The sequence below is a fragment of the Hypanus sabinus genome, chromosome 4 (genome assembly GCF_030144855.1).
Source record: "Hypanus sabinus isolate sHypSab1 chromosome 4, sHypSab1.hap1, whole genome shotgun sequence".
NCBI classification, from domain to species: domain Eukaryota; kingdom Metazoa; phylum Chordata; class Chondrichthyes; order Myliobatiformes; family Dasyatidae; genus Hypanus; species Hypanus sabinus.
Window position 1 is genome coordinate 35898165 of NC_082709.1, and position 22525 is coordinate 35920689.

At 41.7% G+C, this 22525-nt stretch overlaps 2 protein-coding genes across 4 annotated transcripts in view; both read left to right on the forward strand.

Moving 5' to 3' along the window:
* Positions 1-1465, forward strand: part of itgav (integrin, alpha V) — a 109569-nt gene extending 108104 nt beyond the window's left edge. The window contains exon 30 of the mRNA XM_059966815.1: positions 212-1465. Coding sequence (XP_059822798.1) covers positions 212-313 — 102 coding nt within the window. The 3' untranslated portion in view covers positions 314-1465. The remainder of the gene's footprint in view (positions 1-211) is intronic.
* A 7469-nt stretch (positions 1466-8934) lies between these two features.
* Positions 8935-22525, forward strand: part of fam171b (family with sequence similarity 171 member B) — a 56160-nt gene continuing 42569 nt past the window's right edge. The window contains exon 1 of one of the 3 annotated variants that reach the window (XM_059966817.1): positions 8935-9099. In XM_059966817.1, coding sequence (XP_059822800.1) covers positions 8997-9099 — 103 coding nt within the window. In that variant the 5' untranslated portion in view covers positions 8935-8996. Of the gene's footprint in view, positions 9100-9149; positions 9869-22525 lie in introns of those variants that run through there. The other 2 variants (XM_059966816.1, XM_059966818.1) reach the window with 2 other exon arrangements.

Below are 22525 nucleotides of genomic sequence, written 5' to 3' on the forward strand. Positions count from 1 at the left end.
TTGGTGTAGAGTCGTAGAACTGAAATATCAACTGTTCCTCCATCCACCATTTCCTGACCTCCTAATTGTTTCTATCATATTGTTTTATTTCCAATTTCTACAATTTGCATATTTTTAGATTCACATCTGCACTACATGTGGTATTGTTCAGTGATGTGATTTAATTTAGAAGGACTACAGTGTTTTTTTTTCCGCACATGTCTACATGCAGATTGGTTTTTTCAAACGTGTCCGACCACCGCGTGAGGATTCCATAGAACGGCAGCAGCTTCAGCCGCAGGAAATGAATGGAGACGGGACTACAGAAGCCTAGGCACCACTTGCTGTTAAATAAACTGTCCAAACAAACCTAAACCCTGGACTTGAAGTGAACAACCTAACTAACGTGGTATGAAATGAACTGTCAAGAATGCAGTCTGCATTAGCATCTTCATTTGTAATGACATGGTTATAGGTACAATTGTTGAGCAAGAGCAAATATAAATTTAGCTTTGCTGGTTCCTACTGATGTGGTTCATGTATTTCATTGCACTGAGTAGCACTTCAAAATCTGCAAAAAGCTGCAGGTTTAAATGATGAAATCCTTGGCCACAGTTGCTGGTACACTTGCAGCAAACTGTTTTTCATTTTAACATTGGAAGTGCAATATCACGATAGGTTAGTAGATCCTCACTGAAAAGCAAATGATTGTCATTTAAGAATAAGACCTCTTAAATGTACTAATTGCTTCCATTTGTGAATTAACTTTTTTTTGTAATATTACCTGTTGCCAATATACTTAGAGAAAAGAAAATGGTTTTACAATGAGAATGTATTTCTAAAAGAAGTCTTGGGATGTGACTTGATTGCCCATATTGGGTGAATAGAGAGAAATGTGGCTTGTAGTTTTGTTGCATTTTATTTTGGTTAATGGTGGGAATTATTGAGCAAATGTACAATGCACTACAGTGGAGTATTTTGATACTACTTGCTGTGGACTCCTCTTACCAGAAACCTTTCTGTTTCTTGGTTGCACTCTTTAGCATTACATAACCCAGACTGTCACAGATTTGTGTAACTTCATTGAAACCCTAAATACAATTCACTGCCCCATCGGACCATCACGTAATGTTCAGCTCACTCTTTTATTCTTATTTATACAGACTGACCTGAGCTGACAACCAAGTTGTAATGCAATTGTTTTTTTTTTAAATTGCTTACATTTGTGAAGTGTTGATAAAGCTGTTTGATTACTAATGATAACTATGCTGCATTTAATAAAAATAAAATGCACAGATATTTTCAGAATTTGTTTTGATCAGAATATCAGGCAGTCTTTCTGCTTGTAGGTTTTAATTTTTTTCATGAATAAATGAGTATTTTGGCATGTATCTTAAAATTTACACTTGTTCTTTTGATAGCTTATATCTATGGGGTAATTGTATTTCATAGCTTTTTAAAGGGAATAAATGGGTTATGAATTTCAGAGTCTGAGTCATCCTTTGAAACTATAGTCACTGATTCATAATCATGAACAATTTTTCAACACAATGGTCAGGAAATGAGAGGGTTAAGACCACATTTGGTCATTGATGAATAACTGTAATTATTGATCTCATATATATGTAATAAATCCTGTCATGGCTGAAATTCCTTTTGATTCCACAGCACAAATGTCAAAATAGTACTGCTTTCCATAAGGCCAGTGCAAAATTTGCATTTGGCTGTTTTGCAGAAATGTTGGTCATTTTTTCAGTAATTTTGTATATTTGGCATGTGATTAATGCAACAAATGGCATTGTGTATTGATGGTTTTAACTGCTCGCAGAGTTTGTATTAAATCTGAAGCACATGCATTTAGGATTTAGAATAAATTTAGTTTGTGTGGTAGTCCTACCACACGATCAGCCTAAAATGTTCCTGTTCTAGATCTATGTGGTGGCACATTAATTTCCTGCAAAGGTGGTGCATTCACTCATTAATCTCACTTTTACATGAGTTGAGCCTTGTAAAATTGCAGGAAACAAGCTCAGGGTGAGGTGGTGAGAGACAAAAGAATGTTTTGCAACTGTTTTGTCAGCAACTGGAAAGAAACAGATAGCGCATTGGGAAATTATCCTTTATTGGAAAAGATTTAATCATCCTTTCTAAATTGTAATCTGTCATTTTATCTAATTCTTTTAATTCCTGACAGACCTCTCTATTCCAATTGTGCTTTCATATTTTTCAATTTTACCAAAGGTATTCTACATGTTTTCAGCCTTGAATACCAATGGTCAATTCTTGGTATCATATTTTTAAAAGGAGGCATTGTTTACTTTTAGAAATGATCAGCAGCACTTTAAGGATGGACTTAAAAGTGTTAGGCTAGAACCTAGAATATACAAATTGTACTACGCTTGGAACCTTTCACACAATTCTAGAAACATCCTCACTCCAATCTCCAAAGTTCATTATATTGGTATCTTATGGAGGGTGTGTTTTAAAAAAAAAATGTAAGCAAAGAATTAAATAATGGATAATTGATCCCAAAGCAAATCAGTGTCACGGTAGAACTACAAGTGCACAGATATACAAATATTAGAAGAGAAGTAAGAAAGAACAAAAAATAAATTACCATAAACAGTCTAACAGGAGGGGGTCATCACTTCCTCGGCTAGAAGTTGACTCATTTGGAGCAGTGCAGTTGTCTATTACTAACAGTGCTCCTCCCTTCAGCCACGGTGGCATGCAGAGGGTGAGAAACTGTGTCCAGAATTGCCAGAATTTTCTGTAGGGTACTTTGTTCCACCACAGCATCCATAAGATATAGGAGCAGAATTAGACCAGTTCGCAATTCTGGTCACCTCACTACAGGAAGGACGTGGAAACCATAGTAAGGATGCAGAGGAGATTTACAAGGATGTTGCCTGGACTGGGGAGCAAACCTTATGAAAGCAGGTTGAGTGAACTCTGCCTTTTCTCCTTGGAGTGACAGAGGGTGAGTGGTGACCTGATAGAAGTGTATAAGATAATGAGAGGCATTGATTGTGTGGATAGTCAGAGGCTTTTTCCCAGGGTTGAAATGGCTAGTACTAGAGGGCATAATTTTAGGGTGCTTTGAAGTAGGTACAAAGGAGAAATCAGGGGTAAGTTTTTTCGCAGAGTGTGACGAGTGTGTGGAATGGGGTGGCGATGATGTAGACAGAAACTATAGTGTCTTTTAAGAGGTTCCTAGGTTGGTACATGGAGCTTAGAAAAATAGAGGGTTGTGGGTAAGCCTAAGTAGTTCTAGGGTAAGGACGTGTTCAGCACAGCTTTGTGGGCTGAAGGTCCTGTACTGTGCTGTAGGTTGTCTATGTTCTAGGCTATTCAGCCCATCAAGTCTGCTCCCCATTCCATCATGGCTGAACCCGGATCCCACTCAACCCCATACACCTGCCTTCTCGCCATATCCTTAGTTTCCTGATCAGTCAGCGCATCAATCAATCAACTGAAATATAACCACAAACTTGGCCTCCAGTGCAATCTGTGGCAGAGCATCCCACAGATTTTACTACTCTCTGGCTAAAAAAACCCTCCTTACACCTGTATTCTAAAGAGTCGCTCCTCAATTTTGAGGCTGTGCCCTTGAGTTTTAAAAGCTTCCCAATCATCCAACTCCCTACTCACTTTTGTGACCTTGTATGCCCTTTCCTTGGCTTTTATGCAGTTCTTAGCTTCCTTCGTCAGCCACTGTTGCCTACCCCAAGTGCCTTGTGAACTTTTCCCAGAAACTTCAGTAATTTCTGTTCTGCTGTCATCCCTGCCAGTATCCCCTTCAATCCACCTGAGCAAGCTCCTCTCTCATGCCTCGGTAATTCCCTTTATTCCATTGTGATACTGATACATGTGACTTGTGCTTCTCCCTCTCAAATTGCACTATTAATTAAATCATATTATGATCACTGCCTCCTAAAGATTCCTTTATATTTAAGCTCCCTCAAAAGATCTGGGTTATTACGTAACACCCAATCTGAGATGGACTTTCCCCGAGTAGGCTGAAGCACAAGCTACTCTAAAAAACCATCTTGTAGGCATTCAACAAGTTCCCTCTCTTGTAATCTGACACCAATCTGATTTTCCCAATCCCCTTGCTTATTGAAGTGCCTCATTACAATTGTGTCATTACCCTTATTACATGCCTTTTTCCAGCTCCCTTTGCAATCTCAACCCCACATCTTGGCTACTATTTGGAGGCCCATATATGATTCCCATAATGTTTTTGTTACCCTTGTAATTTCTTAACTCCACCCACTAAGATTTACCATTCTCTGTCCTATGTCACCTCTTTCTAAAGATGTAATTCCATCTCTTACCAGCAGAACCACACGACTGCCTTTGCCTTCCTGCCTGTCCTTTTGATACAAAGTATATCCTTTTATGTTAAGCTCCCAACTATGGCCTTCTGTCAGCTATGACACAGTGATGCCCACAACATCATAGCGACCAATTTCTAATTGCGCCACGAGTTCATCCACCTTATTCTGAATGCTACACACATTTAAATACAACACCTTCAGTCCCGCATTCTTCGCCTTTTTGAATTTTGCCACTGTGTACAATTTAACTCTTTGCTCTGTTTGCATTATGTCCAGTTTGACTCCTATAACAGAGCACACCACCACGTAGAAGATTTATACTGGTGACAACAGACTGGTAGAACATGTGAAGGAGAAGCCTGCATATTCCAGAGGACCTCCGTCTTCTCAGGAAGTAGAGGTGACTGGCCTTGTACACAGCCTCTGTATTGGTGCTCCACTCAAGTCTGTCATCCAGGTGCACTCCCAGGTACTCTATGTCCTCATCACATCCACGTTGTTGCCATCATTAGTAACAGGGAGCAGTGCAGGCTCAGCCTTCCTAAAATCTATCACCATCTCCTTTGTCTGACTGATGTTGAGCTGGAGATGATTCAGCTTGCACCATTTGACAAAGTCCTCCCCCAGGGTTCATCCTCCCGTCCTCCCTTTATACACCCAACTATAGCTGAGTCATCAGAGAATTTCTGCAGATGACATGACTCAGTGTTGTATCTGAAGTCAGAGGTATATAGGGTAAACAGGAAGGGAGCCATTACAGTCTGCTGTGGGCCCCAGTGCTGCCTATAGCCATGCTTATACTCACAGCTCTGAAGCTACACAAACCGTGGTCTGCCGGTCAGGTAGTCCATTATCCAGGATACCATGGAAGTGCCAATCTACGTTGAAGGGAGCTTCCCCCTCTTCCCCCCCCCCCCACCCCAAATGGGGAAGTAGAAGAAAGCCCTTAACACCAAGTGGAGTCATCGGGACACCGCTGTGACAGCGTTTTTTTTTAGTAGGCTTTTTTGTTTTTATGAGGCTGAGTTGCTAGCTTGATGCCCAACCCAGCACGGATGGAAAGCGTGCAAGGGGGCCGGCTGGATTCGAACTCGGAAGCCTTCACTCCGAAGTCCGCTGCTGATGCCACCAGCCAACTCCCAACAATGAGGGCTCTATGGTATTGAAGGCACATGAGAAATCAAAAAAACATGATCCTCACAGTGCTTATCCAAATGGGAGTAGGTTCTGTTCAGCAGGGAGATGACAATATCGTCAACTCCAGTGTGCTCCTGGTAGGCAAACTGCAGTGAGTCAAGGGCTGATCTGACCTTGGTTGGATGTGAGCCAGGACCAGCCTCTTTAGGGTCTTCATGATGTGTGAGGGAGGCCACAGGACGGTAGTCATTCAAGACTTTTGTTTGGCCCTCCTGGGACTACACATGATGTTTTCCACACAGTTGGGTCCTTTTCCAGGCTGAGACTCAGACTGACAATGTGCAAGTAGACTCCACTCAGCTGGTCAGCACACTCCTGTCCAATGCTTTGCTGTGCGTGAGTTCCCCCAGAGCCCTTCTCAACTGCTCAGTAGTGAAGGTGAGTCCACGATGACTGGACAGTTGGAAGGTGGAGGCTGGGGGTGGTGAAGATCGGGACGATAGTGGTTGGTAGGTGCAGGGCAAGGAGGGGATGTGGACAGTGGTAGCTTGTGTTGTTCATCCACGTGTTGAACTGGAGGAGGGAGGTGGGGAGGCGTTGGTGCTGAGGGAGCATTGGGTGCCTTGGTACCTGAACTTGTGCTAAAGGAGGTGGGAACAGGCTGGCCATTGTCAAACCTATTGAAGAATTGGTTCAACTCATTAGCCCATTCATGGCTGCATTCTGAGGCACTACAGCCTGGCTGACTAATGTCACGCACTGTAAGGTGAAGCTCATTTAACAGTCCAGGATGGCAACTATCAACATTTTACCAAGCGTTTTCCAGGAGAGAATGAGTTTTTAGTGGTCAGCACAGACTTGGTGGGCCGAAGGTCTTTCTATGCTACCTCTATCTGTGACTCTGAGAGGAAGCTGTGGCCATTATCGGCTAAGTGATTGTGTTTCATTGCCATTCAGGTTCAAGCTGCCAAGGGCCACTTTTATGGTGTTGCACTTATATTCTGGTCTTGTATTGTACCCGCTTCTTGCACTGATAGGCATTTAGACTAGCCACAGTTACTGCAGGTCAGAAGCAGGGTGGCTTGTCAATCAGTTGATAAGGACATTGGTGGCTCATTAGGCAAGTTGTCTCAATTTTCAAAATGCCTTGTTTGAGACTTAACCATTTGCAGTGATTGTCCATCAATTCTCCTTGTTAATTACTTTGGCACACTTCTATTTGGTCCCATATTTCAATAGTGTTTTGTTGGATTGTCATTTGAGATAGTTGACTTCCCAAAAGGAGTAAAGTATTGAAATGTCCCTCGGGTACAAAGTGCACAGGCAGTCAATGAAGTCGTTCGAACTGAAGGGAGTAGTGGCCCAATAAGTTAATTGTCACAGATGGATGGATTGAATAAAGATTGTTTGAATGATAATGGTTTAAATGATGCTTGTACCCACAAGAAAATAGGAGCCACTCAGCCTCTCTTGTCTATCCCAGCATTCAAAAGATCACTGCTGATCTGTGTTGGCCTTAACTGCTTCTCTGTGGCAGGTCCCCATAGCCCTCAATACTTTAACTATCTATCAATACACCCTCAGCATCAAATGTCCAGAGATCCACTACACTCAGAATGAGTCTATGCAACTCAGTCTTAAATGACTGGCACTTTTTAATGACCCCTTGTTTGTGACTCCCTCACTCATGGAAACATCTCAACATTGACCAAGCAAAAAATAAAAAGAGTAATAATTGACACAACAAACTTCTTGACCTACAGATCAGTATTAATAAACCTGATTCTTGTTACAAGATTAACAGGAATACATTTGTTAAATTGATTCTCCAATAGTCTGAAGGTCATGAAAGCTAGCGAGATAAGTAAATGCACAAGGAAGAGAAGACTTTGACAAGCTTCTGTATATGTGTATAAGAGTGTATATTGACTGGCTGCATCACAGACTAGTGTTCAAACAGCAATGCTCTTGAATGGAAAATCCTACAAAAAGTAGTGGATGTGGCCCAGCCCATCAAGGGTGAAGCCCTCCCAGCCTTTGAGGACATCTGCATGAAACACTGTCGCAGGAAAGCATCCATCATCAGGGACCCCCCACCACACAGGAATGCTCTCTTCTCACTGCTACCATCAGGAAGAAGGTACAGGAGCCTCAGGACTCGCACCATCAGGTTCAGGAAGTTACTACTTGTCAGCCATCGGGCGAAATGTTTCCACAACCAATGGACACACTTCCAAAGACTCTTTGTATCATGCTCTTGATATTCATTGCTTATTTATTTATTTATTATTGTTATTTCTTCCTTTTGTATTTGCACAGTGTGTTGTCTTCTGCACTCTGGTTGAATATCCAAGTGGGTGGTCTTTCACTGATTATGTTAATGGTATTATTTTATTGATTTAATGAGTGTGCCTAAAAAGAAAATGAATCTCAGGGTAATATATAGTGATATGCATGTACTTTGATAATAACTTTACTCTGATCTTTGAATGGGGTATGGTGGTTACATAATTTTAATGGAAGAGGTTTGTGAATGGACAGAATGGATGATTATCTTGTGCCTTTGCTGTCTATTTTAAGCAAGCAGAATCATGTTCAACATGGAAAGGCTGCAAACCATGAAATCATGTATATGAGGAAACCTCTTTAATATTTTTCCAGTAAAAACAAAAGCTAAAGAACCCACTCAAAGTAACATAGAAAACCAATACAGGCCCTTCAGCCCACAAAGTTGTGCCGAACTGTCCCTACCTTAGAAATTACTGGGGTTACCCATAGCCCTCTATTTTTCTAAAAACAACATCAGCACATTAAGAATTTATTTTCTAGTCTAAAATTATTGCATTCTAAAGCCAGGAGTCTGCTTATCACGTGGAAGAATACAGAGCCAAGCTGACCGAAATAAAGTTGGAGCAAAGTATGTCCAATCTGAGTGAAATAGGAACATCAAAATTCTTTGTGTAAATGTTTAACATCCCATCTGAAAGGTTGCTGAGAGTACAGTCTTACTGCTGCAATCCAATTGTATTTTGGTTAATTCTCTGAATTATTAAGAGATTACACTGATAATGCCTACACCATCATAAAGTACCCCAAGCTACTTTAGTAGTGTGTCTTCAAGTAATTTGACACCGAGCTAATAAGAAGGAGTTAGGAGAGATAACTATTTCTGTACAATGTACAAGATCTTAAGGAACATCTCAGGAAGAAAGGTTTTTGAAAGGGATTCCAAAACTTGATGGCTTGGTAGCTGGAGGCATATCTGCTGCAACTGAAGCAATTAACATTGGAATTTGCCCCAGCTGAGAATTGAATGTGCAAAGACCTGAGGGTTGTAGTACTGTACTGCAGAGTACTAGAGAAAGGAACAAGGCAAGTGTTCTTTTAAACCAGGATGAGAATTTTAAAACATTCTTTTGCTGCGAGAACACGAGTGTAAGTTATGGGAAGAAATGTACTGAGTAAAAACTTATTTTTCACAAAATGCAGTAATGACCTGTAACTCATTTGTATAGGCAGTGAAAGTAGAGCCCATTGGGTATGTGTAAAAGGAAATGGACACATACAGAAAGGAGAGTCATTTACAGGGCTACAGGGAAAGAGTGGAGGGCAAGTCCTGCCGAGCTTGTCCAACAAAGACTTGGTATTATTTAGATAATACTTTGTTTTGAAGCTATTCGATTATACTTGAACAATTTAGTGATATTGTGAGATGCTTGAACTGCTCTGAAGATTAAATTACAGCAGAGAAACGTTTTGATGTGCTCAGGTGGGTGGCTGGATGGGATGCACTGGAACAGAGAAGTCCAGGATGGGAATTTCAGTCACCCATAAGCAATATTACGGATTGGGTGCGGTAATGGAAACATTTTGACGTCAATTTTCAATTCTCAGAGCCCCGACCTACTGAAGGAATGGAAGATGGTGACAAGTGCAGGTTTGGTCCCATGAGTGGAAGAGTTGTTCACAGGTTCAGTTCTAGTAAAGCGTTAATTTGATGAGCGCGGCGTTCTGGTCATCTTCGCTCCTGCGTCGGCTGCTCGGATGGACAGGTGTTATTGCACAGCCGGGAGTTTCCTGTGGAGGGCGCCAGCTCCGCCGCCGCTCCGGAGAAATTTCCATCGGATCCGACAGCAACGAGGATCGCACCGAGCAGCAGATAAACAAACATGGGAACGTACCGGATCGCGCCGCTCCTGCTGCCTCCTTGACGCAAACACCTACCCCGCCGGACCGCCGCCGCCCTTAAACCATGTCCGATTCGCTCAGTTACCTAGCCTTATTTGTCCTGCTTTGCTGCAATGGGCTGAACGGTTCCATCAGGGGTAAGCCGACTGCAAAGGCTGGCGTGGAGGCGCACAATAAGACGGGGAAACTGCACGCCCAGCATCCGCTGCCGGGCCAGAGTCCAGGTGAGGGTCGCAGCGAGCCTGGGGGGGGGTTGCTTTTTGACGGGGTTCATGCCGGGCAGGCACAGCTCCGGAGCCGGAGCCCAGGTGAGGGTGGTGCCGGGTGCCGGGGCGCTCCGGGCCGCTTCCGAGGATGCGAGAGACGGGGCTGGCGTTGGGGAAGCAGCTCAGTGGCATTCAGCAGCAGCAACGCCTGACTCCAGAGCTTGTTGCGATGACAACCTGTTATTCCGCTTCATATTGATACCTCCGGGATGGAGAGTGCTATTTCTGTATGATGGTTTTTTTTAAAAAAAAACCCACAAGTTAAAAAACATTAGCCCTACAAAATGTATTTTCTGTATCCCGCTCAACCAATAAAAGGCTTCCAATGATCCCGTGTTCTTTCTTGGGGGCCTGTAATCCAAACCATTTTTGTTTGGTTGAATCTTGTACCCTCGGTATCTGGTTGACGCTTCGCCGGTGTGAAATGTTCGAACCTGGCTGGAAAGTCGCTCAAATGTTGTTTCACACGCATGATCCTAGTTTAGTGCTCCAATTACACAGACACGCAATGTTAGTGTTAGAATTCATAAAACATAAGTCCGGGCATGGTTTGATATTACAACAGAAAACCTCTTTTTATGTTTGTTTCCTCGGCTGAGTGCAGCCATTTCAGCAGTTGTATTTATTTGTTAATTTGCATGTGGTTTTGATTTATTATAAAAGTGCATGTTAATTATTTTGCAGGGATTTCAGTTTTGAGTATTTGTGATTATAAGATGGCAATGATGAACAACCAAGTAGTCAAGCATATGGAAAGGGAGTAGTAATTCTGACTTTTGGCGGAAGGTTGATGCTGTCTTGGGTTTATATACAGACAGACAGGTGGGCCACCGTCATGTTTATCCTGTAGTCTGGTCAGGGCCTGAGTAGATTAGTCAAATTATATAGAGGTATCTTCTACAGCTTGCACAATTTGCCAACTACTTTGATATTTGTAAAAGGATAAGTAGGGGAAAACGGTTTTTTTATTGATTAATTTGGAATTATTGGTTGCCCATTTTTTCTGACTGCAGAAATATAAGGTAGATTTTAAAACGTTAACACTCAGAAACTGCTGGAGGAACTCAGCAGGTCAGGCAGCATCTAGGGAGTGGAATTAACAGTAAACAGTTCGGGCGAGACCCTTCATCTTCAGGACTGGGTGAGTTGTGGCTAAAGGTTGTGGTCTCTGAATCCAGCAATGGCACTTTCAATAACTCCTCACCCCAGAAATGGTAGAAGAGCCTTGGTTTAGCATCAGGTCTCACCTGAAGCTGCAAAATTATCGGTGTTGGGAGAACAATGCTTTCAATTGTGTAATTTCTTTCTCAAATTTCCCAACCTGCTTCATTTTGAATTGTAAGTATTTTTTATTTTTGTGGGTGGAAAATGACTGCTGTACTTGACTACACAACCGGATCCCAAAAAACTGAAGTGAGATTGCCACACATATGTTGACCTATCAGTTAATTTAATTGTCTTTTGCATTTATTTGATATAGTTTTAGAGTAAATTGTTGAACCAACTTTAGAAAAGCGGTTCCTTGTTTAGTGAAGCAAATTAAATTCTAATAAACTAAAATGAATTGGTACCAAAGCCAGTAAACAATATTTAAAAAAATATCAATATTCATTGTGCTTTTAAGATGATGTAGATAATTTGCATCTAGGCATTGTATTTTTTTATAGCCTTTGTGGTTTCAGATCTTTGTAAGAGCTTGGGCTTTTGCATATCAAGGTTTAGAAAAAAATGCGGTGACATCTGCTGCAATAATTATTCAGGATTATAACAGTATTGTACCGGATCTTTGAAAATCAGGACAAAGACTCTGCTGAATGAATGATTTACCAAGCCGTATTTATCTATATGCTATTTGTAGGCAGCTAGGAGTCACTCTTCAAAGGAGTCTGTTAGCCTCCTGCATCTATGTATACTGACTAGTGGCCATTTGGGGAGGAGGTGAAACAAATAGATAAGATTTTTTTTAAGATTTAGCATTGATTTACTCAAGTAAAACTAGGAAGAATGTGAATAAACATGTAGATACAGTGTACAAGGACATATAGCTGGAATATACAAATATGACTTGAGAGAGTATCTTTGTTTTTGATTTGAGGATCCTTGAGTGTGGCTCTACCCTCTTCTCATCCCGTTAAACCTGCAAGTTTGAAATTGTAACTTTTTAAACTATAATGTTCTTATGGCTTTGATTATAAACTTTACGTATTAACTTTATTGTATGGTTATCGCTTGCATATCCAGGACCAGTAACGTAAGGAGGTTAAATGAAGAATAACCTGCCTGCTTGTGTTATAATGCTAATAAATCCAACAACAAGCTACAATCAGAAATACACATTAAAAAAAGTTGAGTATATTTAAACTGGCCAATGGCACATAAGTCATTCTATCATGATTGCTGCTTTAAATGTGAGTGAACATGGTGTGGTTGTATACTGTGATGGGAGTCAGGAGGTTGTGGATTCTGTCACTTTCCAGAGAACACAATCATTTCAGATTGACATTTCACAGTAGTGAGGGAGTGCCATAGTGTTGGAGATTCTGTTTTCAGCTATTAAGTAGAGGCTTAATCTGCATGGTTAGGTTTATTTGAAGGACAGGGTGTAAGCCCATACGTTAAGCAACCAGCCTACCAAAAACTAAGTGGATAAATACCATATTATTTTCATTGGTGTTTTTAGATATATAATGGTGTGAAAATTGGCTGCAAAATAGAAGTTACAGCACCTGGATTCGGAGCCCTTTTAAGGTGGCTTCAAATTATGTGGCAGTTATGTTGGTTACCTTTTAAATTATGAGAGGCAACAGCATTGGTAAACTGGTTAATTTTTGATTCATTCTGGTGCTCTGGAACGGTTCAAAGGTTATCAAAGTGTGTCTGCAGTATACAACTCTGAGATTTGTCTTCTCCAGACAGCCACAAAACAAAGAAAACCATGGGTCGTTCAAAGAAAAAACACCAAAACTGCCTCCCACACAAAAAAACGTACAGATCGCCCCAAATTCAAATTGTAATGGCAACAAGAGTGTCAACCCTCTTTTCCCCCCCACCCCACATGCAGGAAAACAAATGAGGAATTGTGTAGCATCAAACTCGGCTTGGAGTTTGCACAAAAAAAGCTTACAAATTTAACTTGCAGCCAAATGGAAAAGATTTGCATTGAAGTTTATAGAACAGTAATGAATTCAGTTGGGCTTCATGTGGTATCTCAGCCTTTTTGATGTGGAAGCTGGGCGATGCAGACTGAGCGACAGATGCCCATTGATATCATCTTAAACATCCTACGTGACCAAGGCTGTTCTGTTTATGGTATGCAGTGAAGGCTGAGAGTATCGTGGTTTGTGTGTAAGCAAGTTGATGTAGGGTCCATGAAGGAATGGGGGCTTAGCAACTTCAAACACTGTTGGTGCTTTATAACTAGAAAGGAGATGATTTTGGCACTTCCCAACATTACTGCCTGATAACAAGGGATGTGAAGAACAGACCAACTGAAAACTAGGATCTGCTGGTCCAAGGGACAGTGGCCTGGGAGACTCATTAACATTCGGAGGCTTTTTACTGGTGTTGGAACTGATGGTAGTGACACCTGAAGTAGTGAGATTGCAACTGTGGCATTCAGTGACAGAAAAGTGAGTGGGAGGATAGTGGATTGGCGATCAGAGTCCAAGGGAATGACTTCTAAAGAGTCAAGAAGACTAAAGAATAGCAAGGGAAGTCCAGCATCTCTGTGTGGGCCTCGTGGGAAGACTGTTGATTTTCTGTGTGTGAGGAGATCAGATTTTCTCTGGACAGAATTTATCTTTTCAATCTTTTACCATGTGGGATAGGGGATTATTTGCATCTAGAGCCCTTGGGATTTTTTTTTTTGTTTTGTGGTGTGCTTTCAAATTGTTACTGAATCTTCAAGTGTTTTAGAGCAGGAATCAGAAAGACATGGTGCTTGATGGTTTTTAATTTCAGAAAGCTAATTTTTATATGGGTGAGTGAGTTAAGGGCTGGAGTGACCATTGACCCTTCCCGTGCGTCCTCTACACAGGAATGTGGAACAACAATTCTGGGTGACCCAGTCAGTTATGCCTAAAAATTCCATAGATCGGGGCAGCAGGAAATCACCACTATGATTTAGGTAAATCAGCTAATGCTTATACAAGTTGCAAAAAGAGTGGGGTGGAGCTGGCTGGGGAGGTGGGGTTGGTTCTCTTGATCACTACTTGAGGAAGCCTAAATTTGCATTTTGGTTCTGAAACACCCTTTGCAAGGAAAACAGTTTGAAAAAAAAATAGCAGTTAGCATTTGCAGACACTGCTCTTCACTGGGCAGTAAACCCGTTCCTCTGTGATGCTATCTTGCCATTCTGATGAAGGATACTTGACCCAAAACATTTATTTTGTTTCACTTCAGTGATGCTGTCTGACCTGCCGAGTGTTTAACAGCACTTTTTAAAAAAAATTAATTTCTTTACACAGTATCGCATCTGACTCATGAAGATCATGTTTCGCATGGACCACTGTTTAATGTCCCAGGAGCATAACCATTTTCGCTATATTGAATGTTGTGAAATAAAAGAGGTGCTTGCCACATGGAAGAAAAACTGGCTCCCTGATGGAGAACAGACAAAGGTTAATGGCGACAAAGGGATGACTTTTTCCAGTCTGGAAGGAGCCTCCCACTAAGTCAAAAACAATTTTTAAAAAGCAATGCTACGTACACTGAGCAGGTGTTTACATTGCAGAGAGGGATGGAGAGGGTAATGGAAATATCACTGACAGGGTGAGACCAGATTTCAATGACATGTATGTGCTAAATCAATTAATAAAGCTGTCTGGCTGATAGATTTGAGAGAAATTAAAAATGGGTATGTCATAGGTGTTCCTATGGAACAGGAACTTGAAACCAAAATGGAGATGCGGGAAATGCCCAGCAGTTCATGCTGTGATGGTGGAGAGACAATATATAGACAGATCAAAAGCGAACTTGAGAGTTATTTGCAGTAATTAAATCTTGCCAGAAGGAAGGTGTAGTATTTTCCATCAAATTAATATTGGGCCTTGGTAGAAGGGTGCAGGGATTATGGACTGACAGACCAGAGTTGAAACACAACAGTGAATGAAACAGTGGTTATGAATTATGGTTTTTTTTTGGGGCAGCATGGTAGCATAGCACTTAGAGTAACACTTTATAGTGCCACGGATGCCAGTTCAATTTCCACCGCTATCTGTAAGGAATTTGTATGTACAGTCAGCCCTCCTTATCTGTGAGGGATTGGTTCCAGGACCCCTCGCGGATACCAAAAAACGCGGATGCTCAAGTCCCTTATTCAGCATGTCTCAATACGCTGGACCTTAGGACCCAGCGGAACCGCAGACCTTATTTAACTTGTCTCAGTGCGGTGGACTTTAGAACCCGGTGGCAGAGATCTGAATCTGCAGTGTTTGTGTTCAGGAAAATAATCACGATCACGATTGAAAATAAAGTGGAAATAATAAAGCAATCGGAAAGAGGTGAAACGCCATCAGTCATTGGAAAAGCGTTCGGCTACGTTGGTCAACGATCGGAACAATTTTAAAGGATAAAGTGAGAAAGGCTCTGTCTACCAGGATGAAAGTTACAATTATTACTAAGCAATGCAGTGGTTTAATTATTAATCCTCCACATCAACCCAACACGGTGGAGAGCGCACTCGGGAGCGGTCTGTCACTGGATCGAACCCGGGAACTTCTGTTCCTGAGCCCAGAGCTGAAACATATGTTCTTAAGTGTTTTAAGTGCATAGAAAGGTAAAATATATACTAAATACTAAGACAAACGTTTGACTAACTGACGCTAAATAATACCGGATGTACCTGTTCTGATTTACTTAGTAAGAGAACTTCCAATTTTTTCGATGCCGATCCACGATAACCTACGCACATCCTCCCGTATACTTTAAATCATCTCTAGATTACTTACAATACCTAATACTATGTAAGTGCTATGTAAAATAGTTGTTATACTGCATTGTTTAGGGAATAATGACAAGATAAAAAAAGGTCTGTATGTGCTGGAAGAGCACTTCCGGGTTTTCACGATTCGTGGTTGGTTGAATTCGTGGATAAGGAGGGCTGACTGTACATTCTCCCTGTGACCACATGGGCTTCCAGTAGGTGCTTCAGCTTCCTCCCACATTCCAAAGATATACGGGTTCGTAGGTCATTTGGTCACTTGGACGTATTTGGGTGACATGGGCTCGGTGAACCAGAAGGGTTACCATACTGTTAATAATAAAAATAAATATCTCTTACCTTTTTAATATGTTATGGACATGATTTATTAATCCACATTAAACTGAGTTTAACCTTGCTCCAGTTAGTGATCTTGCAAATTCTTGTCCTCATTTTATTTTTCTCCCTTCAGGAGGTAGTCCCAGCACCCCAACAAAGGGAAGCTTGGGTCTTTGTAAAGCTGTTGACATGCGGGAGCTGCAGGAAACCACAGTTGCTTAAGTATCTCATTATTTTATCAGGCATCCATCTCACGTTTCAATAATGTGTTTCCAGTCCAAGTCAGATGAGTCTTACGGATTGCTAGACTCTGATCGATGTCTTGCTGCAGTTCAAACTTGGTATTTTCTACTGCTAGGTATTACTGGAATTTGCAAAAAGCAAAATTGATCTATCTTCTTTCAGTGACATTGTGGTGAATGATGTACTATTTTAAACCCCTCCTCCACCCCTCACCAATGTACAATTCCTTAAACAGTATTTTTTAATGATCGTCCATGATTTGAGCGTTAGTTAAGTAGTGAAGAGATACTTCAGCCTTGGTAAATCAGTTCTGATCAAGGTTAATTTACAATGTCATATTCCCTGGGATATAAAATCCTATGGGTGTGTTTATGCTTTAATGTAGATTCCATGTAAATTATATTTTACTACCTCTTTCTCAGCATCAGAATGATACTAAAAAAGAATCTCTCTATGGGAGATCCTCCTTTAAAACCTGTTTAATAAGTGTTCAGATTTTCAGCTTACTCCGCTGTCTTGATAACGTGGACTCTTGCTGCCACTCAAGCTATTAAAGATTTAACAGGCAGATGGGATCTATAGTCACACTGTCAAATGGTATATGTGCCGAATTCTGTTGTTTGGTTGAGAGAATAATTGTAAAAGTGAATGTGAGCAAGGCAGTACCTGTTCAGAGCCAGTCATATCAGACCAGCAGCTACTGTATTGCTGTAGCCATAGAAGTAACTATCTTTCAGTGATTTGCAAACCGTTACCTACAACCCGACATAAAACATGCCTAACATTCTTTAAAGATTGAACATTCTTTAATTCTTCCTGTGTTGGGTCAAAAACCCCTGATAGTTTACTGGGTAAATGTCACAGCTGTGCAGAGGTTCCAAGGTTAGACCTGCTGTGTATTCCAAAGCTACCGTAAAATTGGCTTCCAGCCAGCAAGTCTAGAGCAGCCCTTGCTGTCATCAAAGTAACAGGGACAGATTTGCCACAGCCGATGTGTGAAAGTGTGTTACCCGCGCCCTCCTGATTGCTGCTAGTCTTCAGAGCATTCTGACTTAAACTCAGCGTCTGTGACTGCATTCTGCAATAAACTGCTCGTTTATTGATTCTATTGAAAGAGCAACAGCATTACTCCATCACTGTTGCAGTGTTCACTACCATAGACGAATGCAAGAAGTAGATAGGTAAGTGAGGGAGAGGAGGAAGAGTAGGGAAATGAGGGGAAGAGATTAAATAAGACCATAAGGTTTAGAAGCAGAACTCAGCCGTTGAATCTGTTGGGCCATTCAGTCATGACTGTCAGTTCTTTCTCTCTCAACCCCATTCTCCTGCTATCTCCATGAAACCCTCAATCCCTTTACCAGACAAGAACGTATCCATCTCTGCCTTAACTACATCCAGTGATTTGGTCATCATACAAGGAGATCAACAAATAGGTCTCCATTACTTGGTTCTGGAACTATAAATAGACTAGTAGGATTCTGGTACATAAATATTGACCAGTTCAGCTTTCGCAGTTGATATGTTTCTGTGCTGCATTTGCTAAATAAGTGCCAAGATGGCACCGGTGAACCACAGCAACATGTCGTGGAATTGCTTTCAAAACTTCTAGATGTACCTCTTCTGAATTACTGTCACTGCAATCTGCAGCCTATGCTTTCCTTTTAAGCAATGTACTTTAGAACCATCTTAACGAACTTGCGTTTTCACTATTAGGTACTGCACCTTTAAGTAGACAAAGTTACATCGTCAGTGCTGGAAGAGAGGGAGGAGGGGGAGGACTCTGAGTCAGACTGAAACCCAAGAAATGAAGTTCCTTTAGCAAGCATCTAGTTAGCAAATGTACTCTCACTGGAGAACAGTATCGAGAACCTAAGGACAAGATTGTTGTATTGGCGGAAAATGAGGAATTGCTACATTCTGTATTTTATAGAGAGATGGCTCACTCTGGACATGCAGGATACAGGTGTGCCCCGTTTTTTGAACCTTTTTATGTCAACTCACTGTTATGAAAGACCTACATTAGTTACCTGTTTTCGCTAACAGGTGTTTTTACTGTTGGCAGCGTGTGCCGAGCAGCCAAGTTCCTCCTCCAGAACTGCATTCTAGCTGCCGTTGCTTAAACACGTGCCTGTGAGCATCTGTGCTTTACGTCGATTTATTTTGTGCATCCGTTAGCAAGATGAGTTCTAATGTATCGGAAAAGCCTAAAAGAGCGTGTAAGGGTGTTACAGTTAGTGTAAAACTAGCCATAATTAAGCATTTCGATCGTGGTGAACAAATTAAGGGCATAGTTTGGCTAAGGAGGCTGGGTTTGTGGAAGTTGACAAAGATGATGTTGAAGAGGTTTTGGCATTCCATGACCAAGAACTGAGAGATGAAGAGCTGATGAAGAGGAAAGGATAATAATTGAAATCTAACGCAAAAGCAAACGGCCTGAAAGTGAAGTCATCCAGGAACTGAATGGGAATCAATTACGTGAGATTTTCGCTGTGATTGACAACACTGCATTGATGGCAGAAAAGTATGACTTTAATTTTGAAAGGGTACGTAGGTTTAGGGCATATTTGCAAGATGGTTTGAGTGCTTACAAAGAACTGTATGATAGAAAAATGCACAAGGCTAGGCAGTCAAGCATACTGTCGTTTTTCAAGCCTTCCGCATCAGCCACAGCAGACGATGAACGTCGACCTTCGCCATCGAGGCAGGCAGGCATAGAAGAAGGTGACTTGCCTCCCCTGATAGAAACAGACGACGATGAGATGACACCCCAGTCTCCTCCACCTCCCACAACCTCAACCTCCAACAACTCAGCCTAACACACCATCATCAGTTTGCTCGCTCTCTTTTCGATTCTGGTAAGCGAAACTATACTGTACATACATTATTTCTACTTTATATAGGCTATGTGTTTTTATGTGTTATTTGGTAGCTTCATAGCTTAAAAGTTACTGGAAGGAGTGCTTCTGCTGGGAGCGCTTGCACCGTGTGTTTCTGGCAGGGGCATTTGCACCGTGTGTTTCTGGCAGGGGCATTTGCACCGTGTGTTTCTGGCGGGTGCAGTTGTGCCGGGTGTTTCTGCCGCGAGTGCTGCCGAGAGCGCTTGCGTGAGATTTTTGCTGCAGTGGACAGTGCTGCAATAATTGTATTCCTACATTATATGGGCTGTGTATTTATCAGATCATTCCTGCTTTTACTGCATGTTACTGCTATTTTAGGTTTTATGTGTTATTTGGCATGCTTTGGTAGATTATTTTTTGGGTCTGTGAACGCTCACAAATTTTCCCATATAAATAAATGGTAATTGCTTCTTCACTTTACGACATTCCAGCTTATGAACTGTTTCATAGGAACGCTGTACCTTCGAATAGCGGGGGAAACTGTATGTCAGTCAGACCCTAAGGCCTCTCAATACACAGTACGAACTAGACAGCTGACTGAGACAAGGCAAATGGTGGGGGTTTGTGTTTCATGATAAGCTCTTCATGGTGCTTTGATATAGCGGTCTTGTTGCACTTTTATTCTCCCTACCTGGAACACCTAATGATTAGTTGCCAACCATTCTGCTTGTCAAGAGGTTTTTCAGCCTTTTCCCAACTACATAGAAATCCTGGATGAACCATGCTGAGGGCCAGATTAGTGGCATTTAGATCTGGTGATCAAGTAAGATGCAGGAGTTCCAGGTATGATCTCCAGAAAGCCATCTTACATTTGAAGTGGCATCTTCGAACCAAAATTGAATTACTGATGGATGGTCGAAAGCTGTGGCAGTGCTTGAATGCCATCACCTCGTTAAGTGAAACTAAGTGGCATAGGAAAGCTCATCCCAGATGAGCTCAATAGCTTCTATGCTCATTTTGACTGTCAAAGCATGGAAGAATCTTCATGATCTTCCACAGCTCCCGATGAATCTGAGGCTGGCATGAGAATACCCTTCAGATGTTCAGAAAAGGTCTGTACTGATCATTTTGCTGAAGTGTTCACCGATATCTTTAACCTCACACTTTGATCGTCTGATGTACCTACCTGTTTTAAGCAAGCTTCAATTATAACTGTGCCTAAGAAGGACATGGTAACCTGCCACAATGACTATTGTCTAGTCCCACTTACATCCACGGTGATGAAACATACCAACTCCTGCTTGAGAAACAACTTTAATCCACTCCAGGTCCACAGCAAATGCTATTTCATTGTCTGTTCACTCAGTCCAGGAACATCTGGACAGTAAAAATGCATGCATCTGATCTCTTTGTTGGCTACAGTTCAGCATTCAATATTATCATCCCTCAAAACTAATCAATAAGCTTCAAGAACTCCTGGCAAATGGATCTTTGGTGTCCTCACCTGCTCACTCCAGTCAGTTCAGATTGGGAACAACATCTCCTCCAGAATCTCCATCAGCACAGGTGCAACTCAAGTTTGTGTGCATAGCTCCCTGCTCACTCACTTTATTCGTAAGACTGTGTGGCTAAACACATCTCCAGTGCTATATTCAAGTTTATTGATGACACCACTGTCGGCCAAGTTAAAGGTGGTGACGAATCTGCAGATGAGAGGGAGATTGAAAATCTGGCTGCATGGTGCCACAGCAACAACCTGTCACTCAATGTTAGCAAGACCTAGGAGCTGATTATTGACTTTAGGAGGAGGAATCCAGAGGTCTATGAGCCAGTCCTTGCTGGGGAATTACAGGTGGGGAGGGTCAGCAACTTGAAATTCCTTGGTGTTTTCATTTCAGCGGATCTGTCCGAGGCCCTGCATGTAAGTACCATTACGAAGAAATCTCAATAGCGTTTCTGCTTGCTTTGAAGCTGGTGAATATGTCATTCCGAATCTAAAACCGACAGACTTCGATAGGTATGTGATGGAGAGTATATTGATTGGTTGCATCATGGCTTGGTATGAAAACATAAATGCCCTTGAATGAAAGTTCCTACATGCTCTCTTCTCGCTGCTGCCACCTGGAAGATAGTGCAGGAGTCACAGGATCACACCACCTCGTTCAGGCATGGGTATTAATTACCCCTGAACTCTCAGGCACCTGAACCAAAGGGGATAACCTCACTCAACTTAACTTGTCCCAGCACTGAAGTGTTCCCACAACTTATGGACTCACTTTCAAGGTCTTCTCATCTCATGTTCTTGATATTTATATTTATTTATTGATTGATTGTGTATTTGTCAGTTTGTTGTCCATCCTGTTGATCTTTTATTGATTCTACTGTGTTTCTTGAATTTACTGCGTATGCCTGCAAGAAAATGGATCTCAGGGTCGTATATGGTGACATATATGTACTTTGATAATAAATTTATCTTGTACTTTCTAATTCTATAATTCACTTCACCTAGTGATTTCCTTTCCTAGAGATTTTTCATTATTTTCAGTTGGTTCTGACTCTAAATCCAGTGTGTCAGATCATTGGTGATTGCATCATTGCTGCATTTATCCTTCTGCTGAGTGTGATGTCAAACCCCCACCACCTTTCAGAGCTCCAGAGGCTCCACGTTCTCTATAATTGTCATGTTGGTTAAAATCGATCATGTCAGCGACTGAGCCTCTGAGCGATCGAACAAGGATAAATTGTGGGAATGGAATGGAGGAGCCCTCCCTCCCTGTCAGCAAGAGAGGAATTGCCAAGCTGGAAATCTGTGATGCTTCTCTTCTGGGAAGCAATTATTGAGATCTATTTACTCAGAAAGATTCTGAAGCTCTTCTTGCGCTATGATTTTGGGGGAGGTTTAGGGTCGAGGGTCATGTGCTTGGCAATGACAAGTGCCCATCTGTCAGTTTTGTTTGTATTCTAGTAATGTCAGAATTGGACACAATCTGAGTGGTACTTCCCATTAAAGGCAGCAAATTTAGCAGGAAGAGCATGATAGCGGTGGCAGCCAGTAAATATACTTAGGACATATTGGCGCTGTACGGTGAGCTAAGTGAATTCTTAATGCTTGTTTACATTACCGGAGGCCCAGGCAAGAAAAGGACCTGCAGCAGAAAACTTTAATGGCTCTGCTGAGAATAAGAGCAGGATTTAAATAAGCCTCAACCACTAAGTAGCTTCTGATCCCTGATTCCCTGGTTTAATTGTTCGAAGGAAAGATGCAGGACCATATAA